At 47.2% G+C, this 21,345-nt stretch overlaps 1 protein-coding gene across 2 annotated transcripts in view; it reads right to left on the bottom strand.

Moving 5' to 3' along the window:
- Positions 1–21,345, bottom strand: part of ldlrad4a (low density lipoprotein receptor class A domain containing 4a) — a gene marked incomplete at its 5' end in the record, with an annotated part of 67,503 nt that overhangs the window by 42,742 nt on the left and 3,416 nt on the right. The window contains 2 exons of one of the 2 annotated variants that reach the window (XM_080837469.1): positions 828–1,368; positions 4,599–4,671. In XM_080837469.1, the coding sequence (XP_080693595.1) occupies positions 828–867 (40 nt within the window). Of the gene's footprint in view, positions 1–827; positions 1,369–4,598; positions 4,672–21,345 lie in introns of those variants that run through there. The other variant, XM_080837468.1, reaches the window with a different exon arrangement.

Genomic DNA, 21,345 nt, shown 5'->3' with positions numbered 1-21,345 from the left:
AGTTGTTAAAACAATATCCTCCACCTCAGGTCTCCCAGGAATTTTCTTTTTTTTCCCCTTCTTCTTCTTCTTTTTTTGAGGTAGACGTCTGGATCCAAATTCCGCTCCAAGTTCAAATTCCACATCTGATATTAAAAAATTGCAAGCAGAGGTATTTTTCGGAGTCAGCATTTGGCTGGCTGGAGCCAAGGGCAGACATCCCGTGTCGTGAAAACAATCTTTTTAGGCAGAAAAAATTATGGTAACTGAATTCCGACAACATAGGTGTGTGGTGCATATTGAACACCCACTTGTGGTCAAAGGGCACTTAAACGGTACCAGCTGCATGCAGAGCACCTGGAGGACCCATGATGGACTGATCTTTATTAATAAACACAGCTGCACTCAAAAGACTTCATTGAAGACATTCTGCGAAAAACACTGAACTCGCATCACTCACTCACATCTGAGAAAATGTCAGCTGATGATACAGATCTTTGTGTCAGTTTACCATCCACTGAACAGTTCCAAAAATGCCTGAATCATGCCCTGTTAAAGTCCCACCCAAACTTCCTGTTAAATAAAAAATACCTTTCTGCTTTCTTCACAATAAGTCATGGCAGATGACTGACTAACACCAGTTTCTGGACTATAACCTTTGTGACACATACCAAAGGAAGTGGCCTTCAAAAAGTACACAAACTGAGTCATCCCAATCTCATCACACTCTCAACTAGAGAGAACATCAAACACATTTTAAAGCACCTTTATACATTGGCACTACAATGACATGGTATGACATTTGGAAGATGTGGTAATTCTCACCATTAGTGCTTGGGTCCACTCACCTGTTAAAGTATTTGTGGCCGGATGGTCAGCTGCCTGCATACTGCCCTCGCAGTAATGCCTCTGATCGCAGCGTTAACCAGTCTGAGTGGGCGGGGGGTGTCTGCTGGGGCGTGCCGCCACTCTCTTTGCCATCACAGATCCTCTACGCATTCAGGCCTCAAAAAACCAGACTCCTTCTCGACTCCAGGTAGAGGTTACTGGTGCCGAGCTGAGTGATGGTTAAGGTTTAGGACCGGAGATCTGGATTCTGACCCAAGAAGCTCTGTTGGTAAGGGTTAGGGTGAAACGGTGGTTGTGGTGATGGGAGGGAGGGGGAGGGGGGCGCTATCCTCCCATCCACATACGTGCAGCCATGTCCTGAGAATCAGACCGTAGGCAGTAGGAATGGGACAAGGGCCTCGTGTCCAAGGACTGTCCAGATGTTTTCAGAGGGAGAACCTTAAGGAATCAGATCAAGCAAGGAGACGGAGTGGATCTGGACGATAGTCTCGACTGCGGGCCATGCCTTCTCAAAATCCCAGGGTCTTCAGGTTCAACAAACTAAAGAGACAAAACAGAAGAGAAGACATGAGTTAGAGAACTACGGAGAACATTTCAAGATCAAAAAAGATCACAAAGAAGTGAGGAAAGTTCGAGGCGATCTGCTTGTGCCCCCTTGGGCTTTAAGGGGAGTTTTGGCAGACAGAGAGCTCAATTGGGGGAAGGATCCTGTGGAAGTTTACTCTCTCTCGCTCTCCCTCTCGATGCCGAGAAGCTTCTGCTATTATTTGTTCAGATGCGGGGAGACGGCGGGGAGGCACGTTTGATGTCTAATGATAAACACAACTGGAGGTGGCACAACACTTTGGAGCACAGAGACATCTCCACTTCAAACAACATCTCAGAATAGAGGGACCCACTCCACATAACTCTAAATAAAATGCTGCGGCAACCGACGCTACTTAAGTACGCTTGAAGGTGCTTTGTCGGCAGGGAGAGAGAGGGAGAACAAGAAGAGGAAAAAAAGAGAATAGGATAGAGAGAAAGACTGAGATTCCCCCCATCAGACACCCGGCTGGCTGAGTGGGTTTTTGATTGCCAATCATTAGCATTCGCGTTCTAAATAAAGTGCGTGGGGAACTACTTTGACCGTGCAAACAATCATCCGTTATCTGCAGCAAAACAGTCAGTGCAGAAAACCGCCATTGTTTAACACCCCAGGCCTATTTATTTACCAGTAATCCTTGAGAGCAGGCTGTATATAAATCTAGGCATGAGAAGTGGTAAGGTGGTGGTGGTTGTGGTTTGTGAGTGTTAAGGGGGGGCGGGGAGTAACAAGGGAAAAAAGAATGGCAAAAGTTTCGAGTGACTTAAGTTTTCTCTGCGTCCCCGGGACAAGCTTTTTGTTCATTATCAGACTGACAGTTCTGATATCGGAGGCCATAACGCGGAGGAGCCGAGACGTCCGACTACTCCATCCCTGGGACAGCTTCTGCCTTGTGTCAGCGTTTTGCTGCCTTTATCTCTCTGGAGATCAGCCAGAGCGGCTTGGGGAGACGAGCTGAAAATGGAAGATAGCGGCGAGGCCCTCGCTGCCGCATGAGTAATGCAGCGTGCGCTCGGCACTCCGCACTCTTCTTCAAGAGCAGCTCGGTCGCCCAATGTGAGGGATGACTGGAACTCCTGGAAACTCTCTCTCTCTCTCTCGCTCCCTCGCTCTCCCTCTCTCGCTTGCTCTATACACTTCTCTTTCTTTTTGTTCATGTCCTTCTATAGACTCGTTTTATTCCGCTCACTCTCTGTAGTCGCTCTGCGGCCCTTGGTTTTTCTACCTCCCTTTCAGTGAACCCTTGTTGTTCCTCTCCCTGCTTCCCTCTTTCTCTCTCTACCTCCTCCTGGCCTTGTCCTCCTTCTACATCTCCCCCTCTCTATCCTTTCTCTTCTGTGCCTGGCCCCTCTTCCCTCCTCACTCTTCCCTGACAGTGTTTAAAGGTCCTTTGCTGAGAGCCACAGGTGTCCTGATGGAGAGGCCTCACCCGCAGGGTTGGGAGGGTTTGTGTATGTGTGTTAGTGTGTGTTTGTGCGTGTGGAGGGGTGGTGGGGTTGGGTGAGGGGCTGAGGGGGATCATGCTGTTCGGCTGTGGCTCATCGCTCACCGCTCAGACGCCACACTCAGAGGCCCCCTTTGATCTTTTCGGGGGGAAATAAACAGATTGCTTTCAATTAAAAAAAGACAGAGGGAAAGAGAGAATAGGGAGAGAGAGGGAGAACAAAATAAAAGCAGAGTGGAAACCTGCAGGCTTGGCCTCACAGAGGAATCTTGCACATTCCCTCACTCTCTCTCTGCCTCTCTCTCTCTCTCTCTCTCTCTCTCTCTCTCTCTCCTCTCTCCTCTCTCTCTCTCTCTCTTTCTCTCTCTCTCCCTCCCTCGCTCTGACACAATAGGTCATCAAACATAATCCCTTTGTGAGCCAAAACCTCAATCCGAGCCCATACGTTTCATTATGGGCTGTAGGGCAGTGTACAATGCGTTCCCCACAGAGCAGTGGACCTGCAGGGCATGTTATAGCCTACTTTTGACGTTGATTAATGATCTAACAACTTCAACCAAATGCAAAACAAAAAGGCAGGTTTTGAATGGAGGAAGAGAAGCCCCCCACCCCCCATCCCCCCAAACCCGACCCATAGGAAAAAATAAAGGGAACACATACTGACACACAGCCCATTCTTATGGTCAGCCAACAAAAGAGCCAACAAATGGGTGTCATGTGTCAGTAAGCTACTAGTACTATTCTGATTAAAGAGTGTGTATACATACAGGATGTTTTTTTTCTCCATTTGTGGCAGACGTATGATTGAGCACTATTCTCAACACCCACCCACTCTCGCCCCCACCACCACCACCACGCTCACCCTCCACTTCAATGTGTTTCCGAGCGGCAGACTGATGTGCTGTTGCTAAGGGCCCTTTCTGCCGTCGCTAGGCAGGAAGGTATTTTTGGGAGGGAATTTTTTTTTTCGGGTGCTTTTTCGAAGACCTAGTTAGCCCTCTGCGTGCACCCGTACTTTCAGTTTCAATTTCACACAGTGACAAGGGAGGCGGGCGCTGCGACACAGGGGACAACATAGGCCCATGGGGCAGACACACCCATACACGCACTCAAGCCGATTGTGTGGCCCTAACCCTAATCCTAACCCTAATCCCGAAGCCGGCGTCTCTTGCCCTCGGACACTTAACCTGCACACACTTCCCACCCCAGCCCCAACAATTTATGTAATCGTCTCACTTATGTAACCAGGCTACTCAGTACAATCCAACAATCTGCTGCTGCTGCCACCACCTCCCAAACACCTAAACCTATTCACACACTACCATGCACACACGCACACACACACACACACACACACACACACACACACACACACACACACACACACACACACACACACACACACACACTGTTGTACACTGCTAGTATGATTCGTGTGGGAGCATGGATAACTCATCAGTGGGTGTCCCAGAGTGGCAATTTGATAGCCCTTTATCTCTGCGCAGACGTAAGCTGCCAGTCATAGGGAGGGTATCCGCAGGTAATGACTCAACTCTAGTTTCGGCACTCACATCCTGTCTGTTCTGCTATCACATCTCTGAAAAGCTACTCCTTTTTTTGTGTGACTCGACATTAGATAAGAAGGGGGTGGGGGGTATATTTGGGGCAGGGGGTGGAGTAGGTGGTGTGACGTGAGGCGAGGATAGGATCAACCAGGATGTTCCCATCTTAGACACATACTGTTCCCGGCTGTTGCAACATTACGTTGTCTTGAGCAAAGCCCGGTGCAGAACAATCGCCCTCTTTGTTGCACACTTCCACTGATTCATGCCGGTCTCCTGACAAGCTTGCTTGAAGCCACCTGCTTGATGCCGCACAGACACACTCACACACAGACACACACACAACGGCAGAAGAGAGAATACCCAGAGGAGTAAACAATAGTTCCACTATTACGAACACATACTGAAGCATTCACACCCACAGAGGAACAAGCGATGGTGCACCTCCACACACCCCATTGCACTCTTTCTGTCTACCCCTCTATCTTGCCCCTTCCTCTCTTCCTGCCTCCCTAACTCTCTCTCTCTCAGCCCCCCCCCAACCACTTCTGCTTCTATCTCACTCAAACACGGACACGTTCACACACACCTGTTGTCCTCACCACCCAGGTTTCATTACAGGCCTGCCATGCTCCCAGTGTGATGGCAGCCTCTCCCCATTAGATGAGTCACAGCTCAATTAGACCTCCCCTGACTCCCGGACAGGGAGCTAGACAGAGTGAAAGAGGGAAGGAGAGAGAGGAGAGAGGAAAACAGAGACAAAAAAAAGGATGAGGGAGGGAGGGAACAGAGACAGGCACCCAAACAGAGCCAGACAGAGAGGCACAGAAGCCAGCATGCCGACAGACAGACAAACGCACACGTACACACACACACACACACACACACACACACACACACACACACACACACACACACACACACACACACACACACACACACACACACACACACACACACACACACACACACAGCAGTGGCTGGAGAAAGCTGGACCTGAGGGCTTCGTCGCCACTCCAGCGTCCTGCAGTGTCCACCTGCCGCTAACCACACACACCAGTGATGGCTGGTGGCAAAGAAGACTGCGTAGGGACAGGAGGCAAATTACAATAAAAAATAACAGCTCCATTATGAAAGTAGCCTAATCAGCGCACAGTATGCTTCAGTTTTCTCATCGCAGGGGAGCTCGACTAGATTTATTAGATGGTGTATTAAAACGAAATGAATCATTTATTGACATGAACAAAAAAACTGTATTATGAAAGCATAGCAAACAGAGCATGGAATTTGCCTACCAAAACCGATCATGAAAACCAAGTATTTCATGGTTTTATTAATGCCATGACTGTGAACGAGTATTAAGATAAACAACCCTGGAGCCCTGAAATCTGTTTGGTTAGACTCCTGCAAATAAGTGTCTGGTAAATGTCAACTATACCCAAAAAATTAAATGCAGTCCATCAATAATTAGTCTATATTAATTCTTCTTAGATTCGCATACTGTTAGCGTTTTGTATCCCACAATGCAATATTTTGAGATAATGTTAAAAGTCATAATGAGATGTATAATGAGATTCAATGAAACATGGTGATGTTGATGGAATCACAACTGTTCGATGAGATATAGCAAGACATGACTAGCTACCTAATTTTATTCTATCAAGGCTAAAGAAAACCAACATAAACGCCTGGAAATACACTTCAGTAACAAACTAAGTCTTTAATACTGAATGAGAAGCCTATTTAAATCACTTTTCCATCATTTCTTCTTCTTTATATCTTTAGGGGCACACAAAATGAAGTGATCAAATACAGCATGTTTAAAAAGATTTTTTACAGAATTTAGATCACCGGTTGACTCTGATACACACACTGCGCCCACACTAAGGCGTATAGAACTGGGACACGGAAATATACTGTACATGTGACTGAAACTGCATGCCGATCACTCCACAGCTAAAACAATCACCATTATGTCACACAATCACATCACATACCTGGCACAGAGATAATAGGCTAAGGTACATTCCCAAACACAAATAAATGCTTGTCTGCACAGACATACATGAACGTCAACTCTTTTATATGTACAAAACTCTTTTTTGCTCTCTCTCCCTCTCTCTCTCTTTCACACACAGACACACACCTAAATGCACACAGAGATGCATAGGTCCCATAGGCTACCTCCTCTCCTCAGTGATAAGTCAGACAAGCTGGTGTGGGGACACATTGGAGGTGTCAACATCCCGCCTTCAGACTCCCAGCCTGGTACGAACCCAGCCTTGTGACGACAGACACAGAGAGGGGCTCCAATGAACACACACACACACACACGTACACACACACTCGCACACAGACAGACACACAGAAACACATGCACACACACACCTTTATGCAGTGCATAGCCAGACCAAGTCAAGCATACACACTTACACACAAACACACACACACATGCACGCACACAAAAGCCAGTCAGTGGGCACAGACCTGTCACAGCCCACAGCCCACAGCCTGTGGGGGCTAGCAGCAGCAGCCAGTCACGCAAGTGGTGGTGCTGGTGCTGCTGCCGACGTTCTCACTGGGGGAACAGAAAAACAAGCCACGCTCTCTTCCCTCAACTCATTTCAGCCCTTTTCCACTGACAACGGCCGCCTTGCCTTTCCTTTCGCTAGTCGTCAGCCTGCCTATATGCCTGCTTGCCTGCTTGCCTCCATGCTTGCCTGCTGGGCCCGTGTGTTTGCACATACCTAGAGACTGGTCTCTGGGTGTGATCAATCAGACCTGTCTGTTTTGCCGTTATCTCGGTGCATTTCGCTCAGGCAAAGGGTACTGGAGCGTGTGTGTCTTCTCAGCAGCTGGTCTGAATGGCAGCATCTGTCTGCTGTTTCAGTCTGTTATATTGTGCAATAAATGTGTCTAATTGTTTGAGTGTGTCTGTGTGCTGTGTGTGTGCTGTATACTGTGTGTGTGTGTGTGTGTGTGTGTGTGTGTGAGTCTGCCTGTCTACCTGTGTATTAGGGTGTCTGCTAGCCTTGTCCGTGCGTATTGCGTCGTGACTGGCATGCGTCATGTCTGTTGTGTTTAAGACACACTTGTCCCGTCAGCCTCAGCGTTCAGAAAGCACAAGTGATTGGTCTCCTCCACCCCAAAACCCCAGCGGCATCCCTGGCACCCACCAAGACCCCACCCCACCCTCTGCAGCCAAATTCAGGGATGATTTAACTAGACATGGGGAGCTAGACTGCACTTCTCCTCTCCTCTCCTCTCCTCTCCTCTCCCCTCCCCTCCCCTCCTGTCCTCTCCTACCTACTCTCTGCACCACCCCCCCAGCCCAGCCCAACAAATACCCCAACCCCGCCAAGATTGCATTTCTACCCAGACAGCACAGAGCGAGCTCCAGCCAAAAGCCAGACACTGTGTCACGCACGCACACGCAGACACGCAGACACACACGCAGACAACACAGACACACAGACACACACACACACACACACACACACACACACACACACACACACACACACAGGGAGGGGGGCAGTGTGGGCACAGGGGAGAGAGAGAGAGAGAGAGAGAGAGAGAGAGAGAGAGAGACCGAGGTGCAGGGGGGTGACACAGACATGAGAGAGATAGAGCGATAGAGAGATAGAGAGATAGAAACACTGAGATGGATAGAGTGAGAAAGAGAGAGAGAGAGAGAGAGAGAGAGAAACAGAGGGGCACATTGGGGATTTATGGCGATCATTACACTTGATGGAGGCAGCGAAGCACATCGCACCGGTGCACCGCAGCACTTCTCTTTCTATTTCATTCACTGCGCAATAAAATATGGAAATAAAAAAATTATATAAAAGAGACCAAGAGAGTGAGCTAGTGAGAGAGAGACAGATGGAGAGAGAGGGGGGAGAGAGAGAGAGAGAGAGAGAGAGCGAGAGAGAGAGAAAAAAACTCTAAACGACGTGGGAGGATAATTGTCCCCCTCGCGGTGGCGACGCAAGCTTCCGTCCCCCGTCTGCGGTATCCGTCTGCGGATCCCTCCCCTCGTTCCAGCCAGACGCAGGGGGAGAGAGAGGAAGAGAGAGAAAGAGAGAGAGAAAACTCACAAAAAAGACAGAGAATGAAAAAGAAAAAAACACAAAAGCCAGAGAACAATTTTAATCTCAGCCTTGTCTCTGGGAAAAAAAATTAACGAACAGAATAAAAGAAAGGAGGAGTGAATATGAGGAGGGGGGAAAGAGAGAGAGAGAGAGACAGAGAGATAGAGAGAGAGGAGAGTGCTGCAGAGAGGTGGGCACAAGCTGGCGATTCTGAGACACGCACACAGACAGAGACAGAGTAAGGAGAGGCAACAGAACCACCCCACCCCACCCCCACACCCTTTTATCAACATACACACACACACACACACACACACACACACACACACACACACACACACACACACACACGCAAACAATCAGCTGCCTTAGACCAGCACTTATACCTTCATAAACATGTACATGCACACACACAAACACAAAATAATCAGCTCCATTCACATTATTTTAAAGTGTAAACACATGCACACACACGGGAATACAGGCAACACACTCAAATATACATGCACACAACCATATACACACACAAACAATCTCTTAGTCTAGACGCTCACAGACAAACACCCACAACTGCTCTCACAATTCACAGCACACAGACAAGAAGGACACACAGCAACAGTGAAATACAGACACCCCAGACAGAGTGCTTTGCACCCAATCACTCACACTCACACTCACACTCACACTCACACTCACACTCACACTCACACTCACACAGACACACTCACACACACACACTCACACACACACACACACACACTCACAAACGATCAGACCCAGACATACGTTCAGCACACAGACAGAACAGAGGGTCTAAAAGAATTTCACACAAAAAAAAGAGAGAGTGAATGAAAGAAAGAAACATCAGACAATAAAAATACTGTTTGTCCCTGCCGGCCTTCTGTCTGAGGAGATCTGGGCTCTCAGATAAGACTGGCGTTGTTTGCGCTGCACTGCAATGCGCTGCCCATCTCGCGTCCCTCTCACTTTTTCATAACCGACAGGGACAACACCCTTGACTGGTCTGACTGCAGAGAGCCCCAAAAAATTCAAATGTTGTTGTTGAAAACAACTCATTAAGAGTCAGCAGCGTCGCCCTGCTGTTCCTTCTCTGCAGCTTATAAGTGTGTGTGTGTGTGTGTGTGTGTGTGTGTGTGTGTGTGTGTGTGTGTGTGTGTGTGTGTGCGTGAGTATAAGTGTGAGTGTGGGTGACCTTCCTGTGCCCCCTTCAGGTGCCAGTCGAGCTCATCCTTACAGTGTGTGTGTGTGTGTGTGTGTGTGTGTGTGTGTGTGTGTGTGTGTGTGTGTGTGTGTGTGTGTGTGTGTGTGTGTGTGTGTGTGTGTGTGAGCATGAAATGGGCACCGGGTGCACGGAGAGGGCAGCGACGTCACTGTCTCACCGGGCAGCATGGGCGCCAGACTGGAATGAACAAAGAGAAAACAGAATAAGAGGAGGAGGATGCCGGCATGAAGGGGAAGAAAGAGAGAAAGAAAGAGAAAAAGGAGAGAAGAGAAGAGAAAAGGAGAGAGAGAGAGAGAGAAACATAAGGAAGAATGAGGGAGAGATTGATGGAAAAATATAACAAATTCACCACGGTGAGAGCGAGAGAGCGAGAGAGAAGAAGAAGAAAAAGAACAGCAGAATGGAGGAAGACTGAATTGCTACCCACTGACAAACACAACCGTCCCACCTTTCTCCCCTTCTCCCAAAGCGCTTGCATCTGTCCTCTGCCTGGGAGGGTCCTGTCACCATGCCAGTACCCACACAACCCCCCCACACACACTCACACACACTCACACACACACACACACACACACACACACACACACACTTCTCTGTTACATCTGCTCGTAGAGGGACATGACACAGTACACAGCTATGGGCAGAGCCCCAGACAGCATGAGACACAGGGGCCTGGAAGAGAGACAGCTAGTAGCTACCCATATATCACCCCTCCCACTCCCACACACACACACTTCCACACACAAACCACAATCCTGACAGTGTATAGGACACAGGTATCTGGGGGAACCGCGGGGTGACTCACACAGCTGGTGCGGAAACCAGGTGGATCCTGGCACAATGTACGACACCCCCTCTGTGAGGTTTTAATGTCAAACACACACACACCAGTATCAGCATATGCACACATAATTCGGCATCTCCTCTGTGGTTTTACCCGCAAACACAAACACACACACACACACACACACACACACACACACACACACACACACACACACACACACACACACACACACACTCAGGGAAAATCACTCCTGCAGATTTGCAAAGACAAAGGACCCACTGCAAGGCTTGGTTGCTAAATGAAACAAGCACATCTGACACTTCTTTTCCTCTGCCACACTGTCTTCCTCACCCCTTCTCTCTCCTGGTGTGTGTGTTTGTGTACACGCACGTTTCGTTTGAATGTGTCTGCCTGGTTTGTGAGAAAGGCTTTGCGTGACGGCTTGTGTGTTTCTAAGTCTAATTCTAAGTGAGAAGGTAAATGAGTGTGAGAGAGTGTGTGTGTGTGTGTGTGTGTGTGCGTGCCTGTCTATGTGTGTGTGTGTGTGTGTGTGTGTGTGTGTGTGTGTGTGTGTGTTGGTGAAGGTGTTGAGAGAGGCAGGCGGTGACATTAACGCCTGTGGGTGTGCGGGGTGGGGGGATGGGGTGGGGGTTCTGCACTCTTCTGTCTATCGCTTTCCCCCTCTCTTCCTCCATCTCTCTATCTTTCTCTCTGCCCTCTCTTTCTCTGTCTCTCTCACTCTGTCTGTCACCAGTGCAGCCCTCCCCCACCTCCATCTCCCGCGGCAACACTGCAAGTGTCAGCTTCCACCCAATCAATGCCTCTCTTGGTGGCTAGCACTCACAGTGTCTAGACGGTGGGGTCACTGACTGCTCTTACTGCAGTGTGTGTGTGTGTGTGTGTGTGTGTGTGTGTGTGTGTGTGTGTGTGTGTGTGTGCGCGCGTGCGCATGTGTGAGTGCGATCGCGTGGCTCAGCATAGAGGTCACCAACAGGTCACATACTCTGTTGGGATGAACAGGAGCACTCCTGGTAAGGGGAGGGGGATGGTGCTTGCGTGTGTGTGTGTGTGTGTGTGTGTGTGTGTGTGTGTGTGTGTGTGTGTGTGTTTGTGTGTGTGTGTGTGTATGTGTGTGTCTGTGTGTTGTGCGAGTGGTGGAAACTCTTTGAATGTCTGAGAGAGGACGGCCTCTGAGGTCACGCAAAGAACTCAGACGCTCAGCACCGTCCCCTGAGAGAAAGCAAGAGAGAGAGAACGAGAGAGAGAGAGAGAGAGAGAAAGAGAGAGAGAGAGAGAGAGAGAGAGAGAGAGAGAGAGAGAGAGAGAGACTACAACAGGTCAACAGAGAAACCTGCTGTGTGTGTCATCAAAAGGTGTTTCAAAGTCACTGAGGTACGCACTGCTAACCTTACAAACTTTTGCCTGCGCAATACACCTGTGTGTACTTGTACAATTACTTTAAAATATTTTTTTCACAAATCAAATCCCAGTTCCTCTCACCCACACCACACTCACTGTATACATTAGCTTGGATTAGTCTGGATCCTTTTTGTTCAAGACGAGATGGCTGCAATGCAAAACATGCTGCTTCTGATTATATGCTACACGCTAGGCGGCTAATGACATGCTACAGGGCCTATGGCAACCAGCCCCTTGTTGCTGCCACAAAGTTCTGCAGCTCAGCGGTCTTTGAGAGGACACTGGGGAAAAGACTTAACCGAGGGACTGACAGCAGAGACAGAGGTAGGGAGAGAGAGAGAGGGATAGAGAGAGGGGGAGAGAGAGAGAGAGAGAGATGGAGGAACAGAGAGGAGCACTTCAGCACTGAGCATCTGTATAATTTCTTTCTCTAGCCTGCATCAAAAGAGAGCACCGAGAATAAAACAAAAAAAAGATATTGATTTCTCTCTCTGGCAGAGATACAAACCACCTCCACTCGAAAAAAAAAGAAACAGCAGGCGGTGGGTGACATTTCAGACTCCACTGCTCCTGCCTTTCTCTCTCTGTTTTTTTATCTTCCTTTCCCTCACTGGAGTGGTTTTCGCATTATGGGTTTTTCTTCCTTTTTTTCTTTTTAGCTCCCTCTCCCTCTTTCCCTCCTTCCAAATCTTTCCTTCCTGTCATTTTGTGGGCTCTTAAAAAAAAAAGAAGAAAAAAAAAAGTGAATGAAAACAAAACAAATAACCAAACGACCCAAAAAGGTCTCTGAATATTTGGCCAGATCAGTGTTCAGTGTGACAAAGGGGTAGACTGGTGTATTGCCTTAGAGTGTGTGCGTGTGCATTTGTGAGTGTGTAAAGATGAAAAGAGTACACACAGGCTGCAGCTGCAGGGCTAAGGCTAGAGAGAGGGAGACAGAGAGGGAGAGAGAAGGAGAGAGAGAGAGAGGGAGAGAGGGAGAGAGAGAGGGAGAGAGAGGGAGAGAGAGAGGGGGAGAGCGAGAGGGAGAGATGGCTGACTAGTGGGGCAGCGGTCGTCGCATTCTCCCCCTCTCCGAATCGAACAGGCGCAGCTGAAACCATGCCAGACCTGCTCATCGTCTGCCAGCGTGCCAGCTAACATTCTCTCTCTCCATCTCCCCCATTCTCTCTTTGCTCCTCTCTCTCACCCCCTCTCACTCTCTCCACCAGCACCAACACCAACACCACCCCCCACCCCACTCCTTGGCTTTTGCACAGTAAAAAAGGGTTGTGCGTTCTTATGTGTGTGTGTGTGTGTGTGTGTGTGTGTGTGTTTGTATGTATGTATGTATGTCTGTGTATCTCGTCTGTGCACGCGTGTCATGTGCATGCACGATCGGCGCATGACTATTTAAAGATTTTGCAAACCATTCGCGCGCAGATGCTTCCCCATATGAAGTCGTCTGGCACTTAACTTAGAGGTCACATTCTCTCCGTGTGTAGTCTGCGAGTCAGACGCCAAGCCTGCCTTAACCTCTTCCATGCTGCCTCCCAAACAACCTTGCCTGGGATTCCAAATAAAGCCCCAACAATGCTTTCTCTGTTTGTTTGTTTTTTATCTCGCCATCACTGACTAGCACTTTCTCTCTCTCGCTTTGTGTGTCTTGAACACGAACACGAACAAGCACACACACACACACACACACACACACACACACACACACACACACACACACACACACACACACACACACACACACACACACACACACACACACACACACACACACACACACAGAGCTCCTACACACACCCCTTAGCCTCAGATCTGTGTTTTGAGGAAGACTGTGCCTGGAGGCTATGACTAGTGAGAGAGAGAGAGCAAGAAAGAGAGAGAGAGAGAGAGAGATTTTGTGTGTGTGTGTGTGTGTGTGTGTGTGTGTGTGTGTGTGTGTGTGTGTGTGTGTGTGTGTGAGCGTGTGGCTCAGGCTGTTGCCGGGTGTAGGGTTGGATCTTGCCTCTTCCCTGCAGCCCCCGGTTCATCTCCATCTGTCCCTGCTCGCAGGCTCCTCCCTGGAGGCCCTGCGCACTGAGGGCACTTCCACACCATATGTCACCAGAGTCCTGCAGCTAGCCGCGGCTAGCACTAACCTGACCTGATGCCACAGCTGAGCTTAGCATGCACGCTCAGATATAGATAATTGAGTATGCACAGTTACTGGGCTACAGCATGCACCGACAGGATAGCATGAACGGCTGGTCTGTGCAAGCACGTGGACACAGCTAGCATGCTGTGTCTACATGCTAGCACACAGCTTGGTCTGATGCAAGATTCTCCCCAGATATTTAGCCTAATAGCTGCTCCATACATATACTAAAGACTGCTACTCTTGATCTGTGCTAGTAGTGTGACTCGTAATTGTGATCATGAAGGTACAATTAGTCATGCATTGGAATGGTAGTCCGGTAATCTATGGTACCACAAGCTAGAACTAGAAGAATTGTTGGGAAACCTTGCTAACTAGTCAAGAGAATGTTCACTGAGGCTAACTTTGACGGTGCCATGTGCAGCTGATTACTTGCTAGCATAACACTGTAACCCTGTCTGGAATGGAAGGTAAGGTGTACCAACCACCATGCTAACTGCTAGCAAAAAGGCTCATCAAGTGGGCCAAGGTACACTGAACAATACAAGTTGTACTCATCTACCCTATTGTCCATCCATTCCTTTATCCATCTATGGGTGATGTCACAAGTGCAGGGCGAGAGCATATGTGGACCTGAGCGGCTGGCAAGAGCAGCTGACCCGTGCGTCATACATTCCCCCACCCTTCCCCTCCGTGCGTCAGGAGGCTTCCCTGCTATGCTTTTGGAATGCCGGCCCTGCCGAGATCCCGCTCGTAATGCCAGGGCTGGGAAGGAGAGACAGCTAGAGAGTGGGAAAGGGACAGAGAAAGTGAGAGTGAGAGAGAGAGAGTGAGAGAGAGACAGAGAGAGAGAGAGACAGACAGACAGACGGAGGGAGTGAGGGAGGGAGGGAGGGAGGGAGAGAGTCCAAGCTCTAGATGAAGCGGTGTCTGCTTCCTCTTATGGGCATGTGCGGTGGTGGCACTTGGCTCAAGCATCGAGCCGAACGACTTGTGTGCGCATTGAATAGTCCATGGCTAACAGAGTAGCAAGATCCATCAAGAACCAATTCAGTTTGCATGCACCAATTGATTAGAGACTTTATCCATGCTGCATCCCAGTCAGACACTAAGTGCTCGTGAGCCTAACTGGCATCAACAATATATGTTTACATATATAAACACGTGTTTAGGTAATCTGAGGTTTATAGGCAAATGAAAGGGAAACAACCATGGTTAGGTGGACGCAGGACGCCAACATGGTTCTGGTAAGCGGGCAAAGTGCCCACAGGTCGAAGTACCATCATGCTGCTGCAAGTGTAACACAACAAGGGTGGAAAGTATCCAAGAGGAGGAATAGTCACGCAGTGCTGATCACAACACCGTCCTTAAACTGATCACAATAATGTCCTTAAACTGATCACTTACAACAAATCTGCAGGAAAACTATTACAACAGGGAGGAGGGGAGGACCACAGGTTGACTGTCAGTAGATTGGTTACATCTCTGAGTTTCAAATCAAATACCATATTTAATTCAACAGATAAAAGTGGTAAGCAACCTTTTGTTTGGAATGTTTCTGCTAATCTATTTCTTGATAATCTGACAGTTATCGGGGAAAATACGTTGAGATAATAAAATGTCTATAAGACTCTCTCCAGGGATCTGCAATAAACAACTCAACTTTCAACACGGTCTAAATGTAATGACCGATCAAGAAGCTTTCAAAATACATTTGCATTTATAATATTTCAAACTGTAAAGGAAAATGTAGCAATTAAAAAATCCTATAGCAAATGGGCTACATGTTTTATTTACATACAGGTTTCTAGCCAGCACCTGCGCCAACTACTTACATGTTCAACAACAACAACAAAAAAATCATACAATTCTGTTTTTTTTTTTTTTCAGTCAATTGCTCCACATCTAGGCTACACGTGTCTGCACTGCGATGTATGAATCCACATGAATTGCTGATGGCTGATTTACTTTGCACATCTATAGCCGTGTCATGACAGGCCAATAGTAGTGAGGCCAATTCATGCTTATTTGGGGTCAACCATTTCTGATCCCCTTGCTGTACTTAACTATGGTGTTACGAGCAAGCGCTGCCTAATCCGGTTTTGTATGGAAAAACCATTGAACTATTGGCATCACATACATTAGACACTAACTACACTGACTATTAGGGTCTAAAATCAACATTGGTATCACCTTTGCTCTCCCTCGGTAACTAATAATGCCTCTTCTCTGATGCTCACAATGCGGGTGTTATGTCACGCGAGAATCATGGGGAGTTTTATTATGGTGCAGGTGCACTGGTGCGACGACGCAGCTGGCGCACTCATGTCTCAGCCGTCCATCCAGACTCATCATGGCGTGGCTGATATAGAATTACTGGATTTGTCTGGCTCATTCGCTCTCCAGACATATTGAACAGGAGCGACGGTGCGGGTGTGAGTGTGTGTGTGTGTGTGTGTGTGTGTGTGTGTGTGAGAGAGAGAGAGGGAGAGTTTGAGAGAGAGAGAGAGATAGATGGAGAGTGTGTGTGAGAGATCTTGGTTCAAAGTCAGATGGGGTTCAGTGTCTCTGCCCACGGGTAACCCTATAGCTTCAACGGCAGCTGGTGGGACTGTAGACTAGCATGCGCTAGGGTTTTTTTGGTGGGGTGCTGAAGTGTGTGTGTGTGTGTGGGTGTGTGTGTGGATGGGGTGGCGTGTGGTGGGGGGGCTCTCCCATTCTCAGAGCATGTGGTGAGGATGGTGGTGGACGGTGGGTACGAGAGCAGCCGGTTGTGCGACCCTGTGCCACGCCGCAATCACAGATTTCGGAGAGGGGTTAAGAGGCACTAGAGGCGGGTCAACATCACAGGCTCGGGCTGGTTTTTTTTGGGACGACCGGGTCCGTCCCTCATCCTCTTCTTCACAAACCTCGCATCTTAATCTCCGTCGGCAGATCAAAAAAGCTCATCCAACTACAAAGCACCCACCTTCCCCCACCCCCTTCCACCACGCCCCCCCCCCCCCCCCCCCCAAAAAAAAGAGAAAAGCTCGAGATGAATCAAGAGCTAAATCTAGTTTTCGTGACATACTCTGCTCCCTCTGTGTACATACACACGAGCTGACTGCATCTCTGGTGAGACAGCGGGTGGGTGAATATGTGTGCAGTCAAACGGGCCCTACATTCTATGATCCTTCACATAAATGAGAGCAAAGGACGACAGGCTTTCATTCTCTCCATTGTGTTGAAGCCTTGAGTTGTTGACCTGCTCGAGTTGTGGATAGTGGTCATGCGATTACTTCATAGGAAGACCTACTGTGACACCTGAGGCATCTTAGCGTATCGAAAAAAGGTGTGTTCTGACAAAGCATTTTTAGGACTTCTAAAACAAATTGGTAAAATGAAACTAATCAAGGCTAAATACCAATTCTATGCCACCATATTGTGATTTCAAAGAAAACGCCAATGCTCTTATGAATGCATTCCAAGGCCCCATCAATGTGAAAACTAAATGGGCTAGGTTCCTAAAACAAGAGTCCTAAGAGTCCCCCCCCCCCCAAGATTTAAAGTAAATCAAAATCCTGGCACTACCCAGCACTACATTCTGAATCCTCACAGAGGCTTTAGCCTTTGTGGACGGGCTTCACAGATCCCGCGTCACCCCCAACTCCAGAATGCATTATTCCTACAGTTTTTTGAAGGCAGTGGGGAAACTAATCCGTCATGGAGCCTTCAAAAGCGGGGAGGCACGTTGAGCCAGAACTGCGATCAATATTTATGGGGTACACATGAATACAACAGGGGCTCTTCAAAGAGAGCTAAGCAACACACTCACACTCAAACTCACACACACACACACACACACACACACACAAAAACTGCCTAAGAAAGAGAAGGCAATTTTTTCCCCTTCTCTCCCCCCTTTCTCTTTCACTCTTTCGTCTTTTTTTCAAAAGCGTTTCATTGTGGGTGCTGAAGCCGAAGCCCCCGGAATGGCCGGCCTTATCCGGAGTGGCGGGGAACGCTGGGAGTCCTGGGGAGGACTGGGAAGGCTGCCGGAGTGGCGGCTAAAAATAAAAGAGGGAGAGAAAACAGTGCAGTCTGTTCAGCCCTCTGCAGCAGGCCCGGCTCTCAGCTAGAGACAGACACAGAAAGGGAGAGAGGGAGGGAGGGAAGGGGGAGCGAGAGGGAAGGGGGGGATTGAGGGTGACCAAAAGGGAGAGACGAAGAGTAACCAAAAGCCAATAATGGTTGAATCTAAAAGTGGAAGAGAATTTGAAAAAGAAACAGAGAGAAACAGAGAGAAACAGAGAGGGAGAGAGCCAGTAATAGTGAACAAGGACGAGAGAGAGAGAGAGAGAGAGAGAGAGAGAGAATCGCTTTGTACAAAAATGAACCTAAAAGCAAGAAATAAGAAAGACAGCGAGGAGGGGATGAGGGTCACCAAGAAAACAAGAGATAACGAAATAAATGTGCAAAGCAACCAGACAAAAGGAACACATAGCCATAAAGAAATAAAACAAGAGAGAGGGAGGAAGAGAGAAACAGGGATCAGAGGCGAGGGAGACAGATGGAAACAGATGAAAAAAAAAAAAAAAAGAAAGCGAGAGTGAACGAGACACAGCCCTGAGAGGGAGAGAAACAGAGAGACAACAGAGAGAGAAAGAGAGAGAGCGAGAGAAAGAGACAAACAGAGACAGAGAGAGAGAGGTTAGGAGACAGAGTTGGGTTGGGTCACCGACACCCTGTGCATGACATCGCGTCTCGCAAGTTGTGTCACAGAGCCTTGCAAAATGTCGGCAACAGTGTGTGTGAGGGGGGGCAAACGAAGACGGTGAGTCATGCGGTTAGCTTAGCACTCGTCATCTGTCTGTCACATGGCCTTAACATCCCGTCTGTGAGAGCAGTCGTTACCACTGTACACAAACTCCAGCTCATCGTGAATATTATACACCCGAGATCTCAATGGGGGATTCGACTCATGAGCTCAAGATAGTTGGGATGGGCATTTCAAGCAAAAATGCTATTCGATAATCAAACTACTTTTTTACTTTTCAACATCCCCCCCACACACACCATACTTGTCGAGTGTCCAATTTTATCTGTACTCACAGATTTTCAACATTTCTCATGTCACTGAATGTCACTGCTCTCACGGGTTTTCAGACTCAATAGCATGAAATAATAATTACAAGTCTAACAGACCATTACACAGAAGAGACTGCAGTGTTTGTGTTGTGCGTTTCACTATGTCTGTGTAGCAGTTACAAACAAACGTAACAATATGCTTGCACATTAAACTTTTGTGTGTGTGTATGTGTGGGTGTGAGCGGTGGGGGTGGCTTGTGGATTTCCATCATTGACCTCAATGATTTCAGTCATGTATGTCACGAAAAGTATGACACACACACACACATACACAAAAAGAGAGAGCGAGAGAAACTCATTCACGCTTCACCTGGCAGATTTTGCACTGCACCGTTTTACACAGACCTTTTTGACGGCTGTAGTAGTTTTTATCTTTGCATGTTTTTTATGTTTTTACCATAGCATCTAATCTCACACAGTGTTGCCAAAACATTCTTACTAGAAGTCACTATTAACTCTCTGAAATGTCAATAAAAGTCACTGGATTACGCGACCATGTCATATATTGTATGTGACAAATAAAAACACTTGACTTGACTTGATATGATATAAATACGTCCAATTTGCATACGTGAAGAAGATTAACAGCATCCAAAAGTTAAATATTAAGATGAATGGTTTTGGGTGGGGTGTGGGTGGGGAAGACAGATGGGGTGGTGTAGGGATGATTCATATGTATAACAGACTATCAACATTATAATTACAATTAAACTTCTAATTTTGTATTACAGACTCAGCCAGGTCACCAAAATGAACCTTGTCTCAGGTTGCCATAGAGACGTTTGGCTTCATGAGACTAGGGTAATTTTGACCCGCTGAAAAAACATTTAAAATATCCACATGAAATAGACAAATCTTAAAAAATACATACAGTAGATATTGCCAACTCGCTCTACACATTTTCTACACATAATTTCTCAAAAACAACCCCTATTTCACAAATAATAATTGTTTGTTGCATGGACAACCTATTTGTTGTCCTGTTACATATGCCGTAAAAAGGTTACTTGAAACCCCACTACTTTTCAAACTCTACTTCTCAGCCAATTTACACAGAGCTATCTTTATTTTCTGGGACATGTTTATGTAATGGTTCAATTAGAGATCTACATTTTTGTTTCAAGTTTGAACATTTAATTTTGGGGTGTGCATGGCACCCTTGCATTATCATATTAATGCTCATATACTGTATATTATATTAACATGTCTTTATTTACTTACTATTAGTTTTGGAATCGGCCTTATCAAGTCCAAATTGGATTTATATTTTAGAATGTCAATGTACTTGCGAGTACACAGTGAAGGTTTTAATCAAGACCAGAGGGGCAGCCAAATACCAAATTATCCTACGTAGATTTCAAACAGCACTATTCTGCGATTATGGTGAGAACAGACAGAGTGTTTCACAAACTCATTCGTGATGAGGGAGTGCGCCCTCCTTGCCTCAATACTGAGAATTCTAAAGTGAGTTAACCTGTCTACAACCGGTTTTGCCCTAAGTTGGGTTTTAATTTGTTGTAAAGCTGAGAAGCTTCTCTGGCAAGAAGCAGTGCTGATGGGGTAACAACTGAAGTCTTGCAAAGTCAAAATAGCTACCCAGGTCCATTATTACTTTAATAAATGTGGGCAACGCTAGAGGCAAAATGCAAAAGAAAGGCAAACAGGTGATTTTTGCTGTTGCTCGATGGTGAAAACGGGTGATTGCTAAGATGTATTGCTAGTCAGGATTTTTAGTCGCTAAGGCAGGTCAAGAAGTTGCCAAATCTAGTGCCAAAGTCGCGAAATTGGCATCACTGATCTCACAGTGCCATACACGTTTTATCACCACTTTGTAGTAATGCATTTTTCTTCTTCTTTTGTTATTTAATGACGGACGGCAAACAGCTTTTGGGTGTGTCACAACTGCCTTCTGGTGGTAGTAATGCATTGCTTTAAGCAGGAGGCAATAAAAACGAGCGAAGGTTTATTTTTTAGGACAAAATGATAGTCACATGAAATGTCAGACTTTTTATAATTACTAATTACTAATTATAAATAGAATATAATAATTAATTACTATCATATCTTTACAAATCATGACCCATCCCTACAAGATATGACAGTCAGCCTTGAGTATTCGTCATCAAG

This window comes from Sprattus sprattus, assembly GCF_963457725.1.
Source record: "Sprattus sprattus genome assembly, chromosome: 4".
Taxonomy (NCBI): Eukaryota; Metazoa; Chordata; class Actinopteri; order Clupeiformes; family Clupeidae; genus Sprattus; species Sprattus sprattus.
The sequence above is the reverse complement of the archived record's forward strand: the minus strand, read 5'-3'. Positions and strand labels throughout refer to the sequence as shown.